Here is a 15,154-nt window from a genome sequence, read left to right on the forward strand (position 1 = left end):
AGCAACTCCAGGTTTTAAAAGGTCCCCCTGTGCCCCCCCGGGGTGCTGCAGGTGCTGAGATGCTGTTGAGTCTCTGAGGGATGAACTGAGGGAGTGAAGGGTCCCAGCCCATGCAAGGACATGGAGGGGTTTTTGCTAGCCAATGGCTACCAGCTCGGCAGGACCATTGGGGAGGGGAGGTACTCCAAAGTGAAGGAGGCTTTCTCCCAAAAGCACCAGAAGAAAGTGGCAATTAAAATAATTGATAAGAACAAAGGCCCAGAAGGTAAGAGGTGACCCCAAAAGGGCTCCAGGCTGAGGCCCTGTCCCTCCTCGGAGGCTTTTAATTCCCAACAGAAAACTAGTTTCCCACGCTTGCCACCTGAGAGCAGACGGGGCCGGGACGGGGTGGGGGGGGGACAGTGCTGGGGACTCCAGCAGAAGAGCTCAGGGCCACGGCCTGAGGAACAGGACCTGTTTAGGCAGCCACCCCTCCAAACACAAGGACAGCAAAGCGCTGGTGGAGCCCAGCACCGTCCCCCTCGACAAAGCATCCCTCCGGGAATGGGGCCAGACACCCCACAACAACCTTCCCTCCCTCTGCCGAGTCCCAGAGGGGTGCCTGGAGGCAGCACCTCAGGGACTTCCCCGTGAGCAAACCCGCCTCCTCTCTCGGCAGAGTTTATTCACAGATTCCTGCCCCGGGAGCTCCAGATCATCACGCGTTTGAACCACAAGAACATCATCCGCGTGCACGAGATGCTGGAGTCCGCAGAGGCGAAGATCTGCCTCGTGATGGAGCTGGCGGAGGACGGGGACATCTTTGACTACGTGCTCCGCGAGGGTCCCTTGCCCGAGCCCCGTGCCAGGACTCTCTTCTGCCAGCTGGTAGAGGTCATCCAGTACTGCCACAACTGCGGGGTGGCCCATCGCGACCTCAAGTGCGAGAACGCCCTGCTGCAGGGCCACACCTTGAAGCTGACGGATTTTGGCTTCGCCAAGCTGCTCCCCAGGGACGGCAGGGAACTGAGCTGGACCTTCTGCGGCAGCACAGCCTACGCGGCCCCCGAGGTGCTGCAGGGTGTGCCCCACGACAGCCGCAAAGGCGATGTCTGGAGCATGGGTGTCATCCTCTATGTCCTGCTCTGCGCCCGCCTGCCCTTCGACGACACCGACATCCCCAACATGCTGCACCAGCAGCAGAAAGGTGTCTCCGTGCCCAGGCACCTAGAGATCTCCAAGGAGTGCCAGAACCTCCTGAGAATGCTCCTAGAACCAGATATGATGCTGAGACCCTCCATCGAGGGGGTCAGCATACACCCGTGGCTGACTAACGCCTGAGAAGGACTCGCCCTGCTCTCCCCAAATGGAACAGATTGTTTCTAAAATTACGATAAATTTGGAGGTCAGTGTTTCCCATCTATCTAGCCTCGTGGGTGGTGTACCAGGCCTCTGGCTGACAGAGGCAAGGTCTGGTTCATGCTAAGGCATTTTTATCGGCTCACTCAAAGCCCTCGGCCCTCAACAGCAGGGAACAGGACAGACACGTCCTCTGAGCAGCCTGGGGTGGTGTGAATCCACGTTCCTGAGTTAAGCAAACCTTCCCTGAGGCAGGTGGGAGGAAAGGTAAAGTTAAAGCAGCTGACATGCAGACCCTCTTGTGGCAGCCATCCCCTTCCCGCAGGCAAAGGAAATAAGAACACCCGACACAGGCAAAGACTCTGTAGAATTCCTTTAATTGCTGTTAACTGCAAGTCTGTAAAAGGTTTGGAGAAAGTCATCTTTACAAAACTACCAGCTGTTAGAATTGTTCCTGGTTTTCACCCCAGCTAGAAAAGGCTCAGGGAGATGCAGAATAGTTCAGAACAGAGAATATTGCACAGACAACCAAACGGTTAATTTGACTAAAGAGAAAAAAAGAAAAAAAAAGTGACACAGATGAGAGCACTGCACCCTCCGAGCTCTGCTGCAGGCCCAGGGATCCAGCTGCAACTCATACCATCAAACCCCGAGGGAACACAGCCCCAAGCCCCCTGTCCTGACACCCCCACTGGTGTCATCTACCCACAACAGGTTTTCCTGCTATAGCTAAATTTGAGCCCAGGACAGGGTGAGGCTGCAGCACATTTTGGAGGCTCTGCCAGGCCCACTGTACACCAAGCAGGGAGAGAGTTGTAGCTCAGTCCCCAGCCCTTGTGTGTTTTGCAGGACAGACATGCTCTCGTGTAAGCGCCTGAAGTCACTGCTGCCACCAATGCACCTGTGTGGGCAGCTGCATTCGAGAATCTCCCCAAAGGGGGAGGGACACCCCCCCCCCCCCGCCCCAAACCCCAACTCCTCCAAGTGCACCTAGGTTAATGCTATCCAAAACCAGAAAGAAACCCACAGCTCCAATGAACCAGCCCTGGAAGGGGCAGAAGGACAAAGGTAGCATGTATAAAACCACCACATGAAAGGCCAGAGACAGCAGTGAGGGCTCTGTCCCTTTAGGGTAACTGTATATTAACAACATCCACTGAGGAGCATCTCGTGACTTTAGAAGGGAACTGCCCCAAAAAGAGAGGCCACGGGTCCAGAGGAAGCATTACAAGCAGTCACAGGGGGCTTAAGCGAAGGAACTCAAGTGAGCACAGCGAGGCTTGTGACCCTGGTGGCCGTGGAGCCTGGCATGGGTGGGACATGAAGGGAGTCAGATGAGTGGACAGATGCAGCCTCAGCCAGCAGGTACCACCCATACTTGGGTGCTTCTGCCTCCCCCCAGGCTGGGAAGGGACGAGCCTCAGTGCCAAGGCAGAGGTTAAAGTGGTCAGTGGGCCAGACTGGGGCTTTGTGAGGGCTGAACTGGGCACCACAATGGAGGGGTTCTGCTCTCACGGTGACCCAAATCACTGCCTGCCCTGAAGGGCTCAAGTAAGAGCAAGACACAAGTACTTTGCTTGGAGAATTTAACTAGAAGTACACAAAACCCAGCAGAGGAAGGCAGTGCAGCTGCAAAGGGAGCAGCAGCAGGCCCTGGCTCTTAGAGGAGCTACTGCTCTTGCAGCAGGAAACAGGAGTTTCCATTAGAAAAAGCTTCCAAGACAAAAAGCCAGGCAGAAGCTCAGGGTTTGGCAGGGAGTTTGGCTCCTTCCAGCAGGGCCCAGCTTTGGGTCAAAGCCACAAGTCAACTGCCTTTCTTTGCAGCAATGAGTGGCACAGCAGAAAGGGCTTCTACTGCAGCATCTCCAGCCACCAGCCGCTCCCTGCATGGGGGCTTTCTCCAGGGATGGCCTGGCCCACAGGACAGAGCAGCGAGCGAGCAGGCACAGCTTGCATCCAAGAGCCTTTGAACTGCTGTACTGTAGATTACACAAGCACACACAAGCAATCAATCAGCCAGCTGGCAGTCTGGCGGCATCAAGCATTCCTGCCAGGTGTCCGAGTGCCCAGCTCGCCCCGGGGACCCCTCGCCTGCATCACATCTGCCTCTACCCGACACTTTCGGAGCAGCCTGTTTTGGCTTGGCCAGTCTCTAGGACCTACTGAGAAGATGGGCTCCCTAGCAGCTAAGTGTACAAGTGAACTCTTGCTTCCTCCTCCTCTTCCAGGTCTGAAGGGGTCACTTGAGTTGCCCACAGGATTTAGCAGGAACAAAACTCCTCCAGCCTGGAAATGCTGCAATCCCCAGCACAGTTACACACAAAGGAACAGCTGGTCCGTGATTTAATTCACATTCGATGGTGGAAATGAGCCTGTGATACACACACTGGAAGCAGTTGCTTTATTCCCAGTCTTCCCACTCTTCATCTTCCAGCTGCAAATGAGAGTAACAACCCTCAGTTTGTTTCTGTAACTCAAGAGCCATCTGTCAACAGATCCTCCTGCCCAGGGCACCCGAGTCAGCACAAAGCCTGACATATCCTCACGCTCCCACACCCTCACAACAGGGATTTGCTTGCTCTGTTCACCTTGCGGAACTTGCACACTCATCCCTCTTTAAGCATGTCCAGACAGCTACTCTCTGCTCCAGCTAACACCCATGACTCCCGCAGTGAGATCCCAACCTAAGCCTGTGTCCTCAAAGAGCAAGTTACGCCTTTGAGAAGCCTCCTGCGAGCTACTCTAGGCAGGCAGCTGCCTGCTGCAGCGCTGCCCTTCCAGGCCAGCAGCAGCCATGTCTCGCTGCAATGTGCTGCACAGCCTTGGCTCCAGCACAGGGACTGGAAGCGGAGCTCGAGCAGAGGGATTCGCCCTCTCGCTCTGAGGTACTGCAGGCTCTCTTCACCTCCCAGGGGAAGCACTCGGCAACAGCAGAACTCACGCAGCATCACCCCAAGGAGTTGCTGATGGTTTCTGGGAGCAACCTTCTTGCCTATTTGAGTGAGCACCTCCCCCCGACTCACCTCCCCAGACACTTCCACCTTCGAGAGTGCCAGCTGCACCTCCTCTTCAGTCATGTCCAGATCAAAGTCCTTTTCCCAGTCCTCACTGATATCAGTGCTGGAGCCTGTAACCACAAACATCACAACTGAGCTGTCAGAGCTACACATGCTCTCCAGACACTCTGGCCAAAGCACACAGCTGCCCAAGCAGGCCCACAAAGCCCTGGCATTCATGAGGCTCGGATCTACTGCAGTCTGCCTGAGGAGAGAAAGCCTCCCCCATTCCCAACAGCAGGCTGTCAGCTCACTAACAGAGACGGGATGGACTGAACTGCGCTTCCCTTGCAGCAAGGGCTGGTTCAAAACAAGTGGGAGAGGTGAACGCTGAAACATGTTTTCCTCTGGCCTGGGAGAATTAGGACGTGTCACATTTCAGTCACGCAAAAAACACAACAGATAAGGAATGACAGGAGTGAATTAGATACGGGGACTGTCATAGTCCCCAACAGAAAGAACCACCGCCCGAGGCAGAGGAGCAGCAGGGACACTCCTAGGGGCAACATGCAGGGGGAAGGAAACACCACGCTGCCAACACAGACCACAGCCTTGCCCCGGCTCCCAGCAGGCCAGGGACCAAAGGCCTACTCTGTTCAGCCAGCAGACTTTTGATTTCTTGTCCAACTTCATTCTGCTCACAGACCCAGTTCATGATACTTGGCCACCTTGCTGGACCTTGAGTAGCCTACAGCAGCTTTATAATCCTACAACCACCATAACCATTATTCTGGGAGACCTGCAGCAGGCTCTGCTGAAGGCAGTATCCCCTGCAATGAAAGATTTGTAAATAGTGTCAGCCAGAGCTGCAATGTGTCCCTAGTCAGGGTCCTGGAAGAGTCTCACCCTCCATTCTCCTAAGGAAGCACAGGAACGGCACTCAGGAGAGGGTTCAGGCTAGAGCCAGCTATGGCACCAGCCCAGCCACCTGCTGAGAGCAGATTGTCACCATCTGATGTGACCCACTTGACCCCACCCAGAAGCATAAGGATTTGCTTCCACTTTAATTTTGGCCATTAGACAGTCTTTGGCTCTAACCTTCCTGGGTGATTTTGGCAAAACCCCTTTTCCCCTCCTCCACCATCACAAAATCAGGCCCTTTCCCCAAAAGTTGCCACCACCAGCAAGTTTCCAGGCCCTGTGCTGGCCCCACATACGCACCTTTCTTGCCATTGTTGGAGGGAGTGGATTTCCCACTATCCGAGTTCAGCTCAAAGACTCGTAGATCCGTTGGTCCTTCCTCTTTCACAGTCTCTGTCCTTCCCTGGGCTTTGCTCTCCACCTCTTTGAGCTCCGTAACAGACAGTTGCTCTGAGGATGCTGCTGACTCCCGCGTAGGTGCAGAAGGATGACCAGGTTCTGGGGGCTTTGGCAGGGAGCTCTGCTCTTCCGAGGTGGCCTCCAGCAGCCTCTGGGAGAGGTCTCCGGTCCCAGCTGGTTGCGCTCCAGTCTGTAGCTGCGCAGCAGGCACAGAGGCAGGGTTTGCAATCTGAGTCACAAGGGAGATGCTCTCACTGCTCTCAGAGGGGCTCCCCTCTGCTGGGGCCAGCTCTGGAGGGAGGACGGCCCAGCTTTCCTCTGAGGGTCCCTTGTGAGCAGTGGGGTGGCTTCCCTCCAGGGCTGCAGGGGCAGATTCTTTCTCTGCTGCTTCTGGAAATTTCACGTTTGCACAAGGCAGGGGTGACATCCCCAAGAACTCCTCTGTAGGAAGGCACAAGAGAAGCGAGAGATGTTTCAGCAAGCGCAGCAGCAGCTGACAGTGCAGCAGGGTTGGCTGTAGCTGGGCTGGGAGCTGAATTTCTGGGAGCGAGGAGGAGCCACCACCCTCTCTAACTGAGACCTGCCGAGGTCTGCACGAGCCCTCCCACAGATCCCCAACCATCTGACCCACCTTCATCCTCTTCCCAGCCTGGCTCCTCTTGGTGAATGCTCTGCTCCGCTCGCTGCTTCAGAGCCTCCCTCCGGGCTTCGTCCTGCAGGGAATTCAACGTCAACAGCGACTCAGGTCCCCAGTCCTTTCTTCCCCCAGGCATTTCAGCGTCAGTGACAAGGACACAGACAAGGCAGCCGAGATCCCTGTTTCTCCAGCAGGAGTATCTTCTGCCTCTCTGGGCTGCACTAGAGAGCTCCTTGGCTGGAGCACCCACCCACCAGGGGAGACATTCACCTCCTGACCTACCTGCTCCAGGCGATGCACTTTATAGAAGTAGCGCTGCCAGAATTCAGAATGGGAAACAGCCACAGGGACCTGGGAGCAACATGGGAAACACTATGAGTCACTTCAGAAGGAGGGCTGCAGTTGCTGCCTTGCTCCTCCTGAGCCTTGCAGCTACCCTTGTAACCTGCGCAAGACACCTGCATTTTCAGGTGCACAGACCTGAGACCAAGCCTCAGACGCTCCGACACGCACTGGATAGCTACAGAGGAACTTCTATTCCAGGCCCATGACAAACAGGCAGCATATTGTATTCTTCCCTGCTTAATACCCCTGTGCCAGTTTACCACGCGACTGCAGTCCTTTCTACCACCAGCTCCAGGGCCCAAGCAGCTCAGGGCTTCCCTGCACCATACCCCAAGTCAGAAGCTGCCCACTACAGGAGCCAGGCAGGGCCTTACCATTTTGGTGTACAGAGCCCGGATGGAAGGGCTGGTTGCCAGCAGCTCTGCAATCTCCCCTTTCTTCTCCTCTAGGTTAAACTGAGAGAGCCAGGCCTCAAGGAGTTCAGCAGGGCCTGTACAGGACAAGCACAGAGATAACAGTCCTTGGCACAAACAAGGCAGGAACAGTTTTGGGAAGTTTCATTGGAAAGATGCTACAGACCAGACCAGCTGGGGTGAGCCAGGGGCAAAGGAGGCAGACATGGGTCTCTGAGCCCACCCGATATTGTGGGTCCTCCACCAGCACAAGGCCACACAGCACCAGCAGCAGTGGTTTAAACTGGCCCAGCAAATTCCCAGTCTAAGCTAGTCCCCAGTGCAACAGACAGATCTGCTCTCCATAAACTGTGACCCCACCCACAGTCAAGCCAGCAGGCCCACTGGCGAAAGGCTCTGGGCAATTCAGGATGGCCCGCAGACCCCACACAAGGGCCAGCTTGGCTCGGCAGCAGCGCCGTACCATCAGGTTCGTTGCAGTAGGTGGCTGGGTCTGACTGGAGGCTGTAGAGGCGAGCCTGGAGGAGAAGATGCACAGGGCAGAGCCGTCAGCGGTGGGGCAGCAGCAAAGCCCCAAGAGGACAGGGTTCAGGACTCCGCATCCCAGAGAGAAGCTCCGGGAATGGGACACTCACCTTGGCGCTGTCATAGGGCTCTGTGGTACCTGTGGGTGTTGCCATCAATGTTATGACATCGCAGTCAATGGTCTTATCTGGCGAGGGAGCAAATGTGTCCGAGATGACACCCAGGAAGTCAGAGAGCCCTTTCCTCACCCTTTCAGTTGCACCTGAGGAACCTTCCGTCCTCTTGAAAAGAAAAAGCAGCACAGTATAAGTAACAGTGCCTGCAGCAGGAGGGCAAGTCTCACTCTTTTCTGGATAGGTTCGTTTAAGGAAGCAGAATGTCTCTTCATACAAAAAAGTGCTAATGAGGCAACTGTGTGGCCATGGCTGGGCTAGGAGAAGGGTGTGGTGACAGGCACTAGCCTCAGGTGGCAGTGGGGCAGGCAGGCCTTGTAATAGGTTTGTGGGGAACTGAGCCTAGGCTTTGTAGGGAAGGCCACAGCCATGTTCCGGGACTGGCTGGTTTGGGGGTTGGACTGTCACAGCGGCAGTTGTGCAGGGCTAAGGCTGACAACTTGCGTGGAGATCTGATGTCATACTACAGTGATACTGCCAGCATCCCACTTACACAGCACATAGGGAGAGGGAAAGCACAGTGAACCTTTCTCCACTCATTTCCGGATGTTCCTTACCACTACAGCAAGGAAATCCCACACAGTGCTCGGCACCAAACCTGCACCGGGGAGAATGCCCGAAACCTGAAGCTCATGGTTACACACTGGGGTTTGTTCAGAGGATCGTGTCCTCGGGTGCAGGTACATCCTATTCACCCTCCACTTTGCTTTCTGCAACAAGAATCCCAGATCTCTTACTCCTATACTCACTGCCAGCTTGTCCTTGACCACACTGGCCGTAGCAGCGATAGTGCAGGCTGTGTCATGCTGTACTACTTGAGTGAACTCAGCCAGGTCCCGTTTCATGAATTCCAAAGCTTCTGTGGACTGTAAGAAGACGACATATAGATTGTGCAACCCTTTTGCTCCCCAACAAAGCCACGGTCACTCTGGGAACACCTGGCACATTACGAAGATTAAAGTGCAAGAGCCAGCTGAACCCTTACCCCAACTCGTGCAATGGGTAAGACAGTGATAACCAGAACAATGGGCAACACCTATGCCCAAAACATGTTACAGTGGGGGTTTTTTAAGCCAAGAAGGGAAAAAGACAGGTTAGGAAAAGCTTTGTTCTGAGTTTTACATATAATTAACATAAGCATTGCTGTCGCAGGCAGGAAATTACACATCAGAAAGCGATGCTGCAAGCACATGCCCTCCCTACTCAGGTGGCGATTTTCACATCAACAGAGCCCAACGCTGCTCCCCTGAGCCATAAGATCCCAGTGCGGCGGTCAGGTCCCCGGCTCCCAGAGTTATAACAAATACATCCGAACTCCCTCGACGCGTACCCATCGGTTCCGTCCCCGGGGTGACGGGCTGCCCTACAGCCGCACACCCTCGCAGGGCGTCAGGCAGTGGCTAAGGCCGGGCTCAGAAGGCATCGGAGCCGTTGCTGACAAAGCCGCTGTTGAGACTACGGCCCGGCCGGCGCCGCAGCCTGCGGGGAGCGCGGTGCGGGTCTCCCTCAGCCCGCCGCCGGCCCCTGGGCGGCGAGTCCCAGGGCCGGCCGCCCCGCAAACCCGGCCCGGTGGCTCCTACCTTCTCCTTGACGGCTTGGTAGCTCTGCTGCAGCCAGCTCCGCCACCATCCCGCGTCCTCCCTGCCAGGGGGACACGCACGTCAGGCGACCCACGGCCCCGCCACGGCCCTGCCCCGCGTCCACCCCGCTCCCCGACCCGACCCGGTGCCCCGGCCCCTCCGCGCCGACCCCCGAGGCCTGCCCCGCTCTCCCACCGCCACCACCCGCGGCCTGAACCCGGCCCGTTCCCCCCCCCCAGCCCCAGCCCCAGCCCCAGCCTGGCGACACCGAACTCACCCCTCCGCCATCTTGGCGGCCTGACGTCACCAATATTTACCGACCCCTCACCCCGCAGGCCCCGCCGCCGTGGGCCGTGACTCGCCGCCGACGTCACTTCCGTCTCCTCCTCCTCCCGGGAGGGCGGCTCGGTTCCCCCGGGTTACCGCCCGGTTTACCGGGGCTAAAGGAAAGAATCCTCGGCGGCAGCGACGGTGCCTGCCGGCTGGCGGGGAAAGAGCCACGGGGGTCCGCGCGGCGGTGGGGAGGTGGCGGCGGGGCCGCTCCCGTTCCCTCCGGTTCCCTCCGGTTCCCTGCCGTCCCCTCCGGTTCTCCAGAAGTTACCCGCGGGGCCCCCGGGGAGAGGCTGGCGGCTCGGTGGTCCCCGGGAGTCCCTCCTGCTTGACGGTGCCTTGTGGTCGATTCCGTCAGCGGGAGCGATGGAGATGCAGTCGTACTACACGAAGCTTTTGGGAGAGCTCAACGAGCAGCGCAAGAGGGACTTCTTCTGCGACTGCAGCATTATCGTGGAAGGGAGGATCTTCAAAGCGCACAAAAACATTTTGTTCGCCAACAGCGGTTATTTCCGAGCCCTGCTGATTCACTACATCCAAGACAGTGGACGCCACAGCACCGCCTCGCTGGACATTGTCACCTCGGAGGCCTTCTCCATCATCCTAGATTTCCTTTATTCCGGGAAGCTAGATCTCTGTGGGGAAAATGTTATTGAGGTGATGTCTGCGGCTAGCTATTTGCAGATGACCGATGTGGTCAACTTCTGCAAAACGTATATAAGGTCATCGTTAGATATTTGCAGGAAAATAGAGAGAGAAGCTGCTTTCTATCAGGCTGATAGCGGGAGCGCGAGTTCTGCGAGAGAGGGCATCTCGTACAGCTCAAAGAGCCAGTGCTCTGCCCCTGTCTCTTCCCTGCAGGAAAAGGAAAGGATTTCGGATTGCCAGAGAGATCCTCCCTGTGGTGAATGCAGCAGCTGCCATCCCCTGGAGCTCGTCGTCAGAGACCCCCTCAGCAGCGACTCCCCGGACGATGTTAATTCTTCGCTGCCCAAGGGGGTGGAACCCAAAGTGGAGTTTGACTCGGATGAAGTGGAGGTAGAAGTGGGTGAACGGCTGCCGCAGTACCCGACTCCGTTGTCCCTCGAGCAGATGGAAGAGGGGCTGCACGGCGGGCAGGCGATGGACCTGGCCTGCAATAACTATCATATGAAACAATTCCTAGAGGCCCTGTTGCGCAACAGCTCAGCTCAGAGAAAGGATGATGTGGTTCATCACTTTGTCCGGGGCTTTGAGGGTAGGCCAGAGGACGCAGGGGTAGCCATGAGTTCCATGATGGACATTCACAGCGACTGGTATGGTGAGGACACAGGTGAGAGGACTCCGGGGGGGGTGTAGTCTGTATAATCGAGGAGGAAACCGCTTAGTGGTGCGACTGCCTTTGTCACTCTCATTCTTGTCCAGGAATATATATTGCTGAATATTATGCCGTAGCAAAATAAACTATTGTTCTGGAGTTCAAAAGAAAGCTGTACTCTTTTATTCAGTGCAGCGTTTGGGAGGTAAGTATTTCTGACAGCTTTTACGGTCTCTTTGAAACAGATGCTGGAGCTTGGTGTTGGTGACACTGCTTTAATAAACAATCTCATTTGGGACCTTGTTGAGTGGCAGGTGAATTTTTAAAAATAATCTTCTCCTCATAATGTTAGTGTTAGAAAGAGCAATCAGAAAGATTAAGTTGAGCTGCCACAAGAGGGATCTGCTGTAGAACCTGGCAGAGCAGAAGTAACTTACTCCAGCGCAGCTCCTGCCAGCGCATCTGTTGCTGGATGATAGTCTGTTTGGTGTTACTTTGAACTTCAAAAGGGCAGAAATCAGTTTTATTCAATACTGAGCGATACCTAGAAATTATTTAAGAGCACTGAAAGCTTTAAACTCTGTGGTATTGCATAAAGACGAGACTTAACTTTTACCTCTAGAGGCAGACTCGCTTTTCAGCTGCTGGTCACCTGAGGTTCCGCTGCTTTCCCAAGCCCAGGCCTGTTGGGATGTCTCACGCTGACAGGAATATCTCCTAGCAGCGGTGTCAGGGACCTGGAGAAGAAGAAGATCATGTCCATATGCATTTCTCCTGAAGTGGACAATAAGGATTTGAGCATTTTATCTGCTTACGGCAATGTTGGCGCACAACTTGCCTCGTCCAAACTGCCTTACGAAGATGGGAGGCGGCTCTGACAAACATTGCAAGTGCCATCACTGTTCAGGATGTGACAAATGCAATTATGGTGTGGGCCACAGAGAGGAAATCTTTCACTGAATATTCTACTCTAGGTAGCAAGCTTACATTTGTGTCATTTTCAGCTCAAGCGTGCATGTGTGATCTTAAAGCCAATAAAACCAATATATTCTCTCACAGCTTTAAAATAAGGAATCTGATAAAATCACAAATCCAGTCTTACAGTCACCAGAAGACTAAAGTTAGCAGAACAGAGTGCTGTCACCACCAGATCATGCCTATGGTTTTTGACACGTAGCAAGGCAAGAGCATCTAACACACAAACTTTGATTACTTTTTTTTCTCTCTTAAAATCTTCACACTGTTAATGAATCATTAAAAGGGAAATGCTTCTAGAATTTGATAGAGAACATCAGGTCTTATGACGTCTTAGAAATGTTAACAGTAGATGTGCTTTAAATAGGAGTGGGGAAAAAAACCCTTGCATTCAGTTATGTTTCTTTGCTAAAACTGAACATCGTAAGCATTTAGTAGAATGGAGGTATCTCTTCGCCATTTTTAGTGGTCCTGCTGTCTTAGCATTTTCACAAGACACTAGGAACGAGAACTACAAAGTCCTGATAAAAGAATGGTTCTCTCGTGCATTCAGGCTGACAGTTAAGATAAATGCCACTTACTTTCAAGTGTCCGCATCTGTTCCAGTCACCCTGGTCCCCGTCACAGCTGATGGAGGGTAAACAGGCACCTCTGGAGAGCCTGGAAGCAAGGCAGGTCTAAGAACTGCTTTTCTTTTTTTAATCAGAGCTCTAAACGTCCAGCAGGGATTAGCAATACCTTGTGAAGGTCCAAAATTGGGTGAGATGAATTTCACTTGATAGCCACATGTTAATACTAGACACTCCTTTTTTTTTTTGAGACTGGGTTGGACAAACCTCAGTACAAGGAATGTTCTACAGCCCCACTTACTTTGGTGTAACTGTTAAAGAGCTCAAAACTTGATATGCAAACACTTTCCTGAATCAGTACCTCAAACAGGGAAAACTAATCTTGTAGTATAACATCTCAAACTTTATGATGGAAAGGAAGCTCGTATCTGAGCTGATACTGACAAACTTGGGAATACCCATGTTTATGTAAAATGTGATCTTCAAATTTAATTCCCTCTTTTTGCATCTGACTTCATAAATTAGATATTACTTGTGTACATATCATTTGATTTTAGGAAAAGTAAAATGCCATCAGCAAATGTATTGGAGTCCTTCATCTTGTTATTACCAATAGAAAGGCTAAAGTGAATGGCAGTAGAAAACAAGCATTCATATTTTTAGATGAGTTCCCCACATCTAAATTTATGCACTTTGTAAAAGCACACGGGAAACATTGCACTACTTCTACCTGTAATTTGTGTTAAAGATTTTAGTTTCTAATGCTGTTTAATGCTAATGGTATCTTAAAAAAAAAGGAAGTAGGAGACTTTCTATGGCTGAGAGAGCACAGAAACCCCACTGCACTAAAAGTAAATTTTTGGCACTCAATTAAATGGCTTCTTAAAATAAAATTCATTTGTTTTTCTGTTGTGAGCCAGCTCCCTTAAAGTATCAGCTATGTAAGTATAGGCAGGCAGATTTTCAAGGGACTTGGTCGTCTGCAGCTGCATGATGTCTTCTGAAATTGCACAACCTACAGAAGTTGCAGGTAAGCCAAATACAAAGAGAGGTGAAAGTGCAATTATCCTGACTCAGATGTGCAGCAAGGAGGATAAGAAACCAACACAGCTAACGTTGGTGAACTGCCTAATCTAATGCATTGTGTTTTTTTTCCAAAAGGTGATGTGTTAGTTGTGCCAATCAAGCTTCACAAATGTCCGTTTTGTCCCTACACGGCTAAACAGAAAGGAATACTAAAACGGCACATTCGCTCTCACACAGGTGAGAGACCCTACCCCTGTGAGACGTGTGGGAAACGTTTCACTCGGCAGGAACACCTTCGGAGTCACGCTTTAAGTGTAAGTTTGAAAGATTATATTTATCAGGAAATATTTTCCCGATCGTATTCCCAAAATACATTGGACAAAATGATTGTTGCCAATGTGAGATGAACTTTTCTAATAATAAGTATAAGCCACAGATATTTGGTTCATTAGCACTTATGTAGCCCCAAATCTTTGTTGCTGGAAATGTGATGGGATCGTCTGCCCTTCAGCTTAAGTGTAGATGTTTTTCTGTTCTAGGAATATATGCAAACCAGCACCCTAGAAAGAGCTAAAGGCAGAAGGCAGATTGCCCTTTTTACCATAGTGTTTTATTTTTAACTTCAGGTGCATCGATCAAACAAGCCAATTATCTGTAAAGGTTGCAGGAGAACATTCACAAGTAGCCTGTCTCAAGGATTACGACGCTTTGGCTTGTGCGACAGCTGCACCTGCGTGACCACTACCCATGAGGACTCGATGCCCATTAACCTCAGCCTAATGGAACCTTCATCAGAAGGCCAAGAGAAGGGTGATGCCGATAACGATTGGCCCATATATGTGGAGTCTGGAGAGGAAAATGATCCAGCTGATGATGATGATGCCGATGGTGATGACAAGCAGGAAATCCACAGGAGCTTATCAGATCGAGAAACACTTATGTAGCAGTGAGAGGAGAGTGGGAGCATTTAAAGTGTTTCCCTGGCAGTGGTCAGTCTGCAACTGGAAACTGCGTGTTTGCCCAATTAGTGAGACTGTGCTGGTTTTTTATATTCCATTTTTTAATAGAAGAGTGGGGAGAATTGGAATTTTTAATACTTTTCAGTGCTGTGCACCAGAAATCTGTGAAGAATCTTCTGTCTGGGGTTCACAGAGGTTGTACTTGAGCAATTTCCAGTGGTGTCTCTGCCTCCTAGTTTTGATTTTGCAGGTGGAACATCTCTGTTTCATTTTGATAACAGGTTTCTTCAAATAATGCTGTCATGGTCCTTAATCCCTGATCTGAAAGGGGCACCATCTTCTCTCTGAAGATTACATTAAAAGAAATGTAGTTTTCATCCATTATCTTGGACTTTTCTAAACTAGGTTGTGATCCTTCTGTATTAGGATAGTATTATCTAAATTGTAATCCTTAAGTGTTTGCTTAGACTGGATTTGACCTGGAAACCAGGACAGACAAACCAGGATAACAAAAATATGCTCCTGATGAAAGCATAGACAGAATAAACATATTTCACATGTCCTTAATTGCAGGTATTTAGAGAACAAACTTCTCTTTCTGTATTGTTTTTATTGCATCTTTCTCTCTGAAGAGCTTGGACTACAGATCTTCAGATGTGTCTTTAATGTCA

General features: G+C 52.0%; 3 protein-coding genes across 4 annotated transcripts; 2 read left to right on the top strand and 1 right to left on the bottom strand.

Moving 5' to 3' along the window:
- The first annotated feature begins 120 nt into the window (after window positions 1-120).
- Window positions 121-1,320, top strand: TSSK3 (testis specific serine kinase 3). The gene is made up of 2 exons (XM_075048649.1): window positions 121-265; window positions 659-1,320. Exons 1-2 carry the CDS (start codon window positions 121-123, stop codon window positions 1,318-1,320), a joined length of 807 nt encoding a protein of 268 aa, XP_074904750.1.
- Window positions 1,321-2,498: 1,178 nt separating this feature from the next.
- BSDC1 (BSD domain containing 1) lies at window positions 2,499-9,699 on the bottom strand. 2 transcript variants are annotated; one of them, XM_075047332.1, is made up of 11 exons: window positions 9,605-9,699; window positions 9,328-9,388; window positions 8,497-8,613; window positions 7,685-7,855; window positions 7,513-7,567; window positions 7,011-7,126; window positions 6,574-6,642; window positions 6,286-6,367; window positions 5,556-6,095; window positions 4,362-4,465; window positions 2,499-3,772 (listed from the first exon to the last, which is right to left on the bottom strand). In XM_075047332.1, the coding sequence occupies exons 1-11, from the start codon at window positions 9,613-9,615 to the stop codon at window positions 3,740-3,742; spliced, it is 1,359 nt and encodes a 452-aa protein (XP_074903433.1). In that variant the 5' UTR covers window positions 9,616-9,699; the 3' UTR covers window positions 2,499-3,739. The 2 variants fall into 2 exon arrangements, with proteins under 2 accessions (XP_074903433.1, XP_074903432.1); XM_075047331.1 differs by having other exon boundaries at window positions 8,485-8,613.
- Window positions 9,692-14,809, top strand: ZBTB8B (zinc finger and BTB domain containing 8B). The gene is made up of 3 exons (XM_075047330.1): window positions 9,692-10,969; window positions 13,660-13,838; window positions 14,151-14,809. The coding sequence occupies exons 1-3, from the start codon at window positions 10,024-10,026 to the stop codon at window positions 14,466-14,468; spliced, it is 1,443 nt and encodes a 480-aa protein (XP_074903431.1). The 5' UTR covers window positions 9,692-10,023; the 3' UTR covers window positions 14,469-14,809.
- The last annotated feature ends 345 nt before the right edge of the window (window positions 14,810-15,154 follow it).

Source organism: Buteo buteo, chromosome 16, assembly GCF_964188355.1.
Source record: "Buteo buteo chromosome 16, bButBut1.hap1.1, whole genome shotgun sequence".
NCBI classification, from domain to species: Eukaryota; Metazoa; Chordata; class Aves; order Accipitriformes; family Accipitridae; genus Buteo; species Buteo buteo.

What these genes read in the sequence shown, in the direction of transcription:
- TSSK3 (XM_075048649.1), top strand. Translation starts at nt 121, where the DNA reads ATGGAGGGGTTTTTGCTAGCCAATGGCTACCAGCTCGGCAGGACCATT. An exon ending in TAAGAACAAAGGCCCAGAAG is followed by an intron (nt 266 to 658) that starts GTAAGAGGTGAC and finishes CTCTCTCGGCAG; the next exon opens with AGTTTATTCACAGATTCCTG.
- BSDC1 (XM_075047331.1), bottom strand. An exon ending in AGCTGGCAGTGAGTATAGGA is followed by an intron (nt 7,856 to 8,484) that starts GTAAGAGATCTG and finishes TTTCTTTTCAAG; the next exon opens with AGGACGGAAGGTTCCTCAGG. An exon ending in CTCCAACAATGGCAAGAAAG is followed by an intron (nt 4,466 to 5,555) that starts GTGCGTATGTGG and finishes TTGTGGTTACAG; the next exon opens with GCTCCAGCACTGATATCAGT.
- ZBTB8B (XM_075047330.1), top strand. Translation starts at nt 10,024, where the DNA reads ATGGAGATGCAGTCGTACTACACGAAGCTTTTGGGAGAGCTCAACGAG. An exon ending in CTGGTATGGTGAGGACACAG is followed by an intron (nt 10,970 to 13,659) that starts GTGAGAGGACTC and finishes TTTTTCCAAAAG; the next exon opens with GTGATGTGTTAGTTGTGCCA. An exon ending in TTCGGAGTCACGCTTTAAGT is followed by an intron (nt 13,839 to 14,150) that starts GTAAGTTTGAAA and finishes TTTTAACTTCAG; the next exon opens with GTGCATCGATCAAACAAGCC.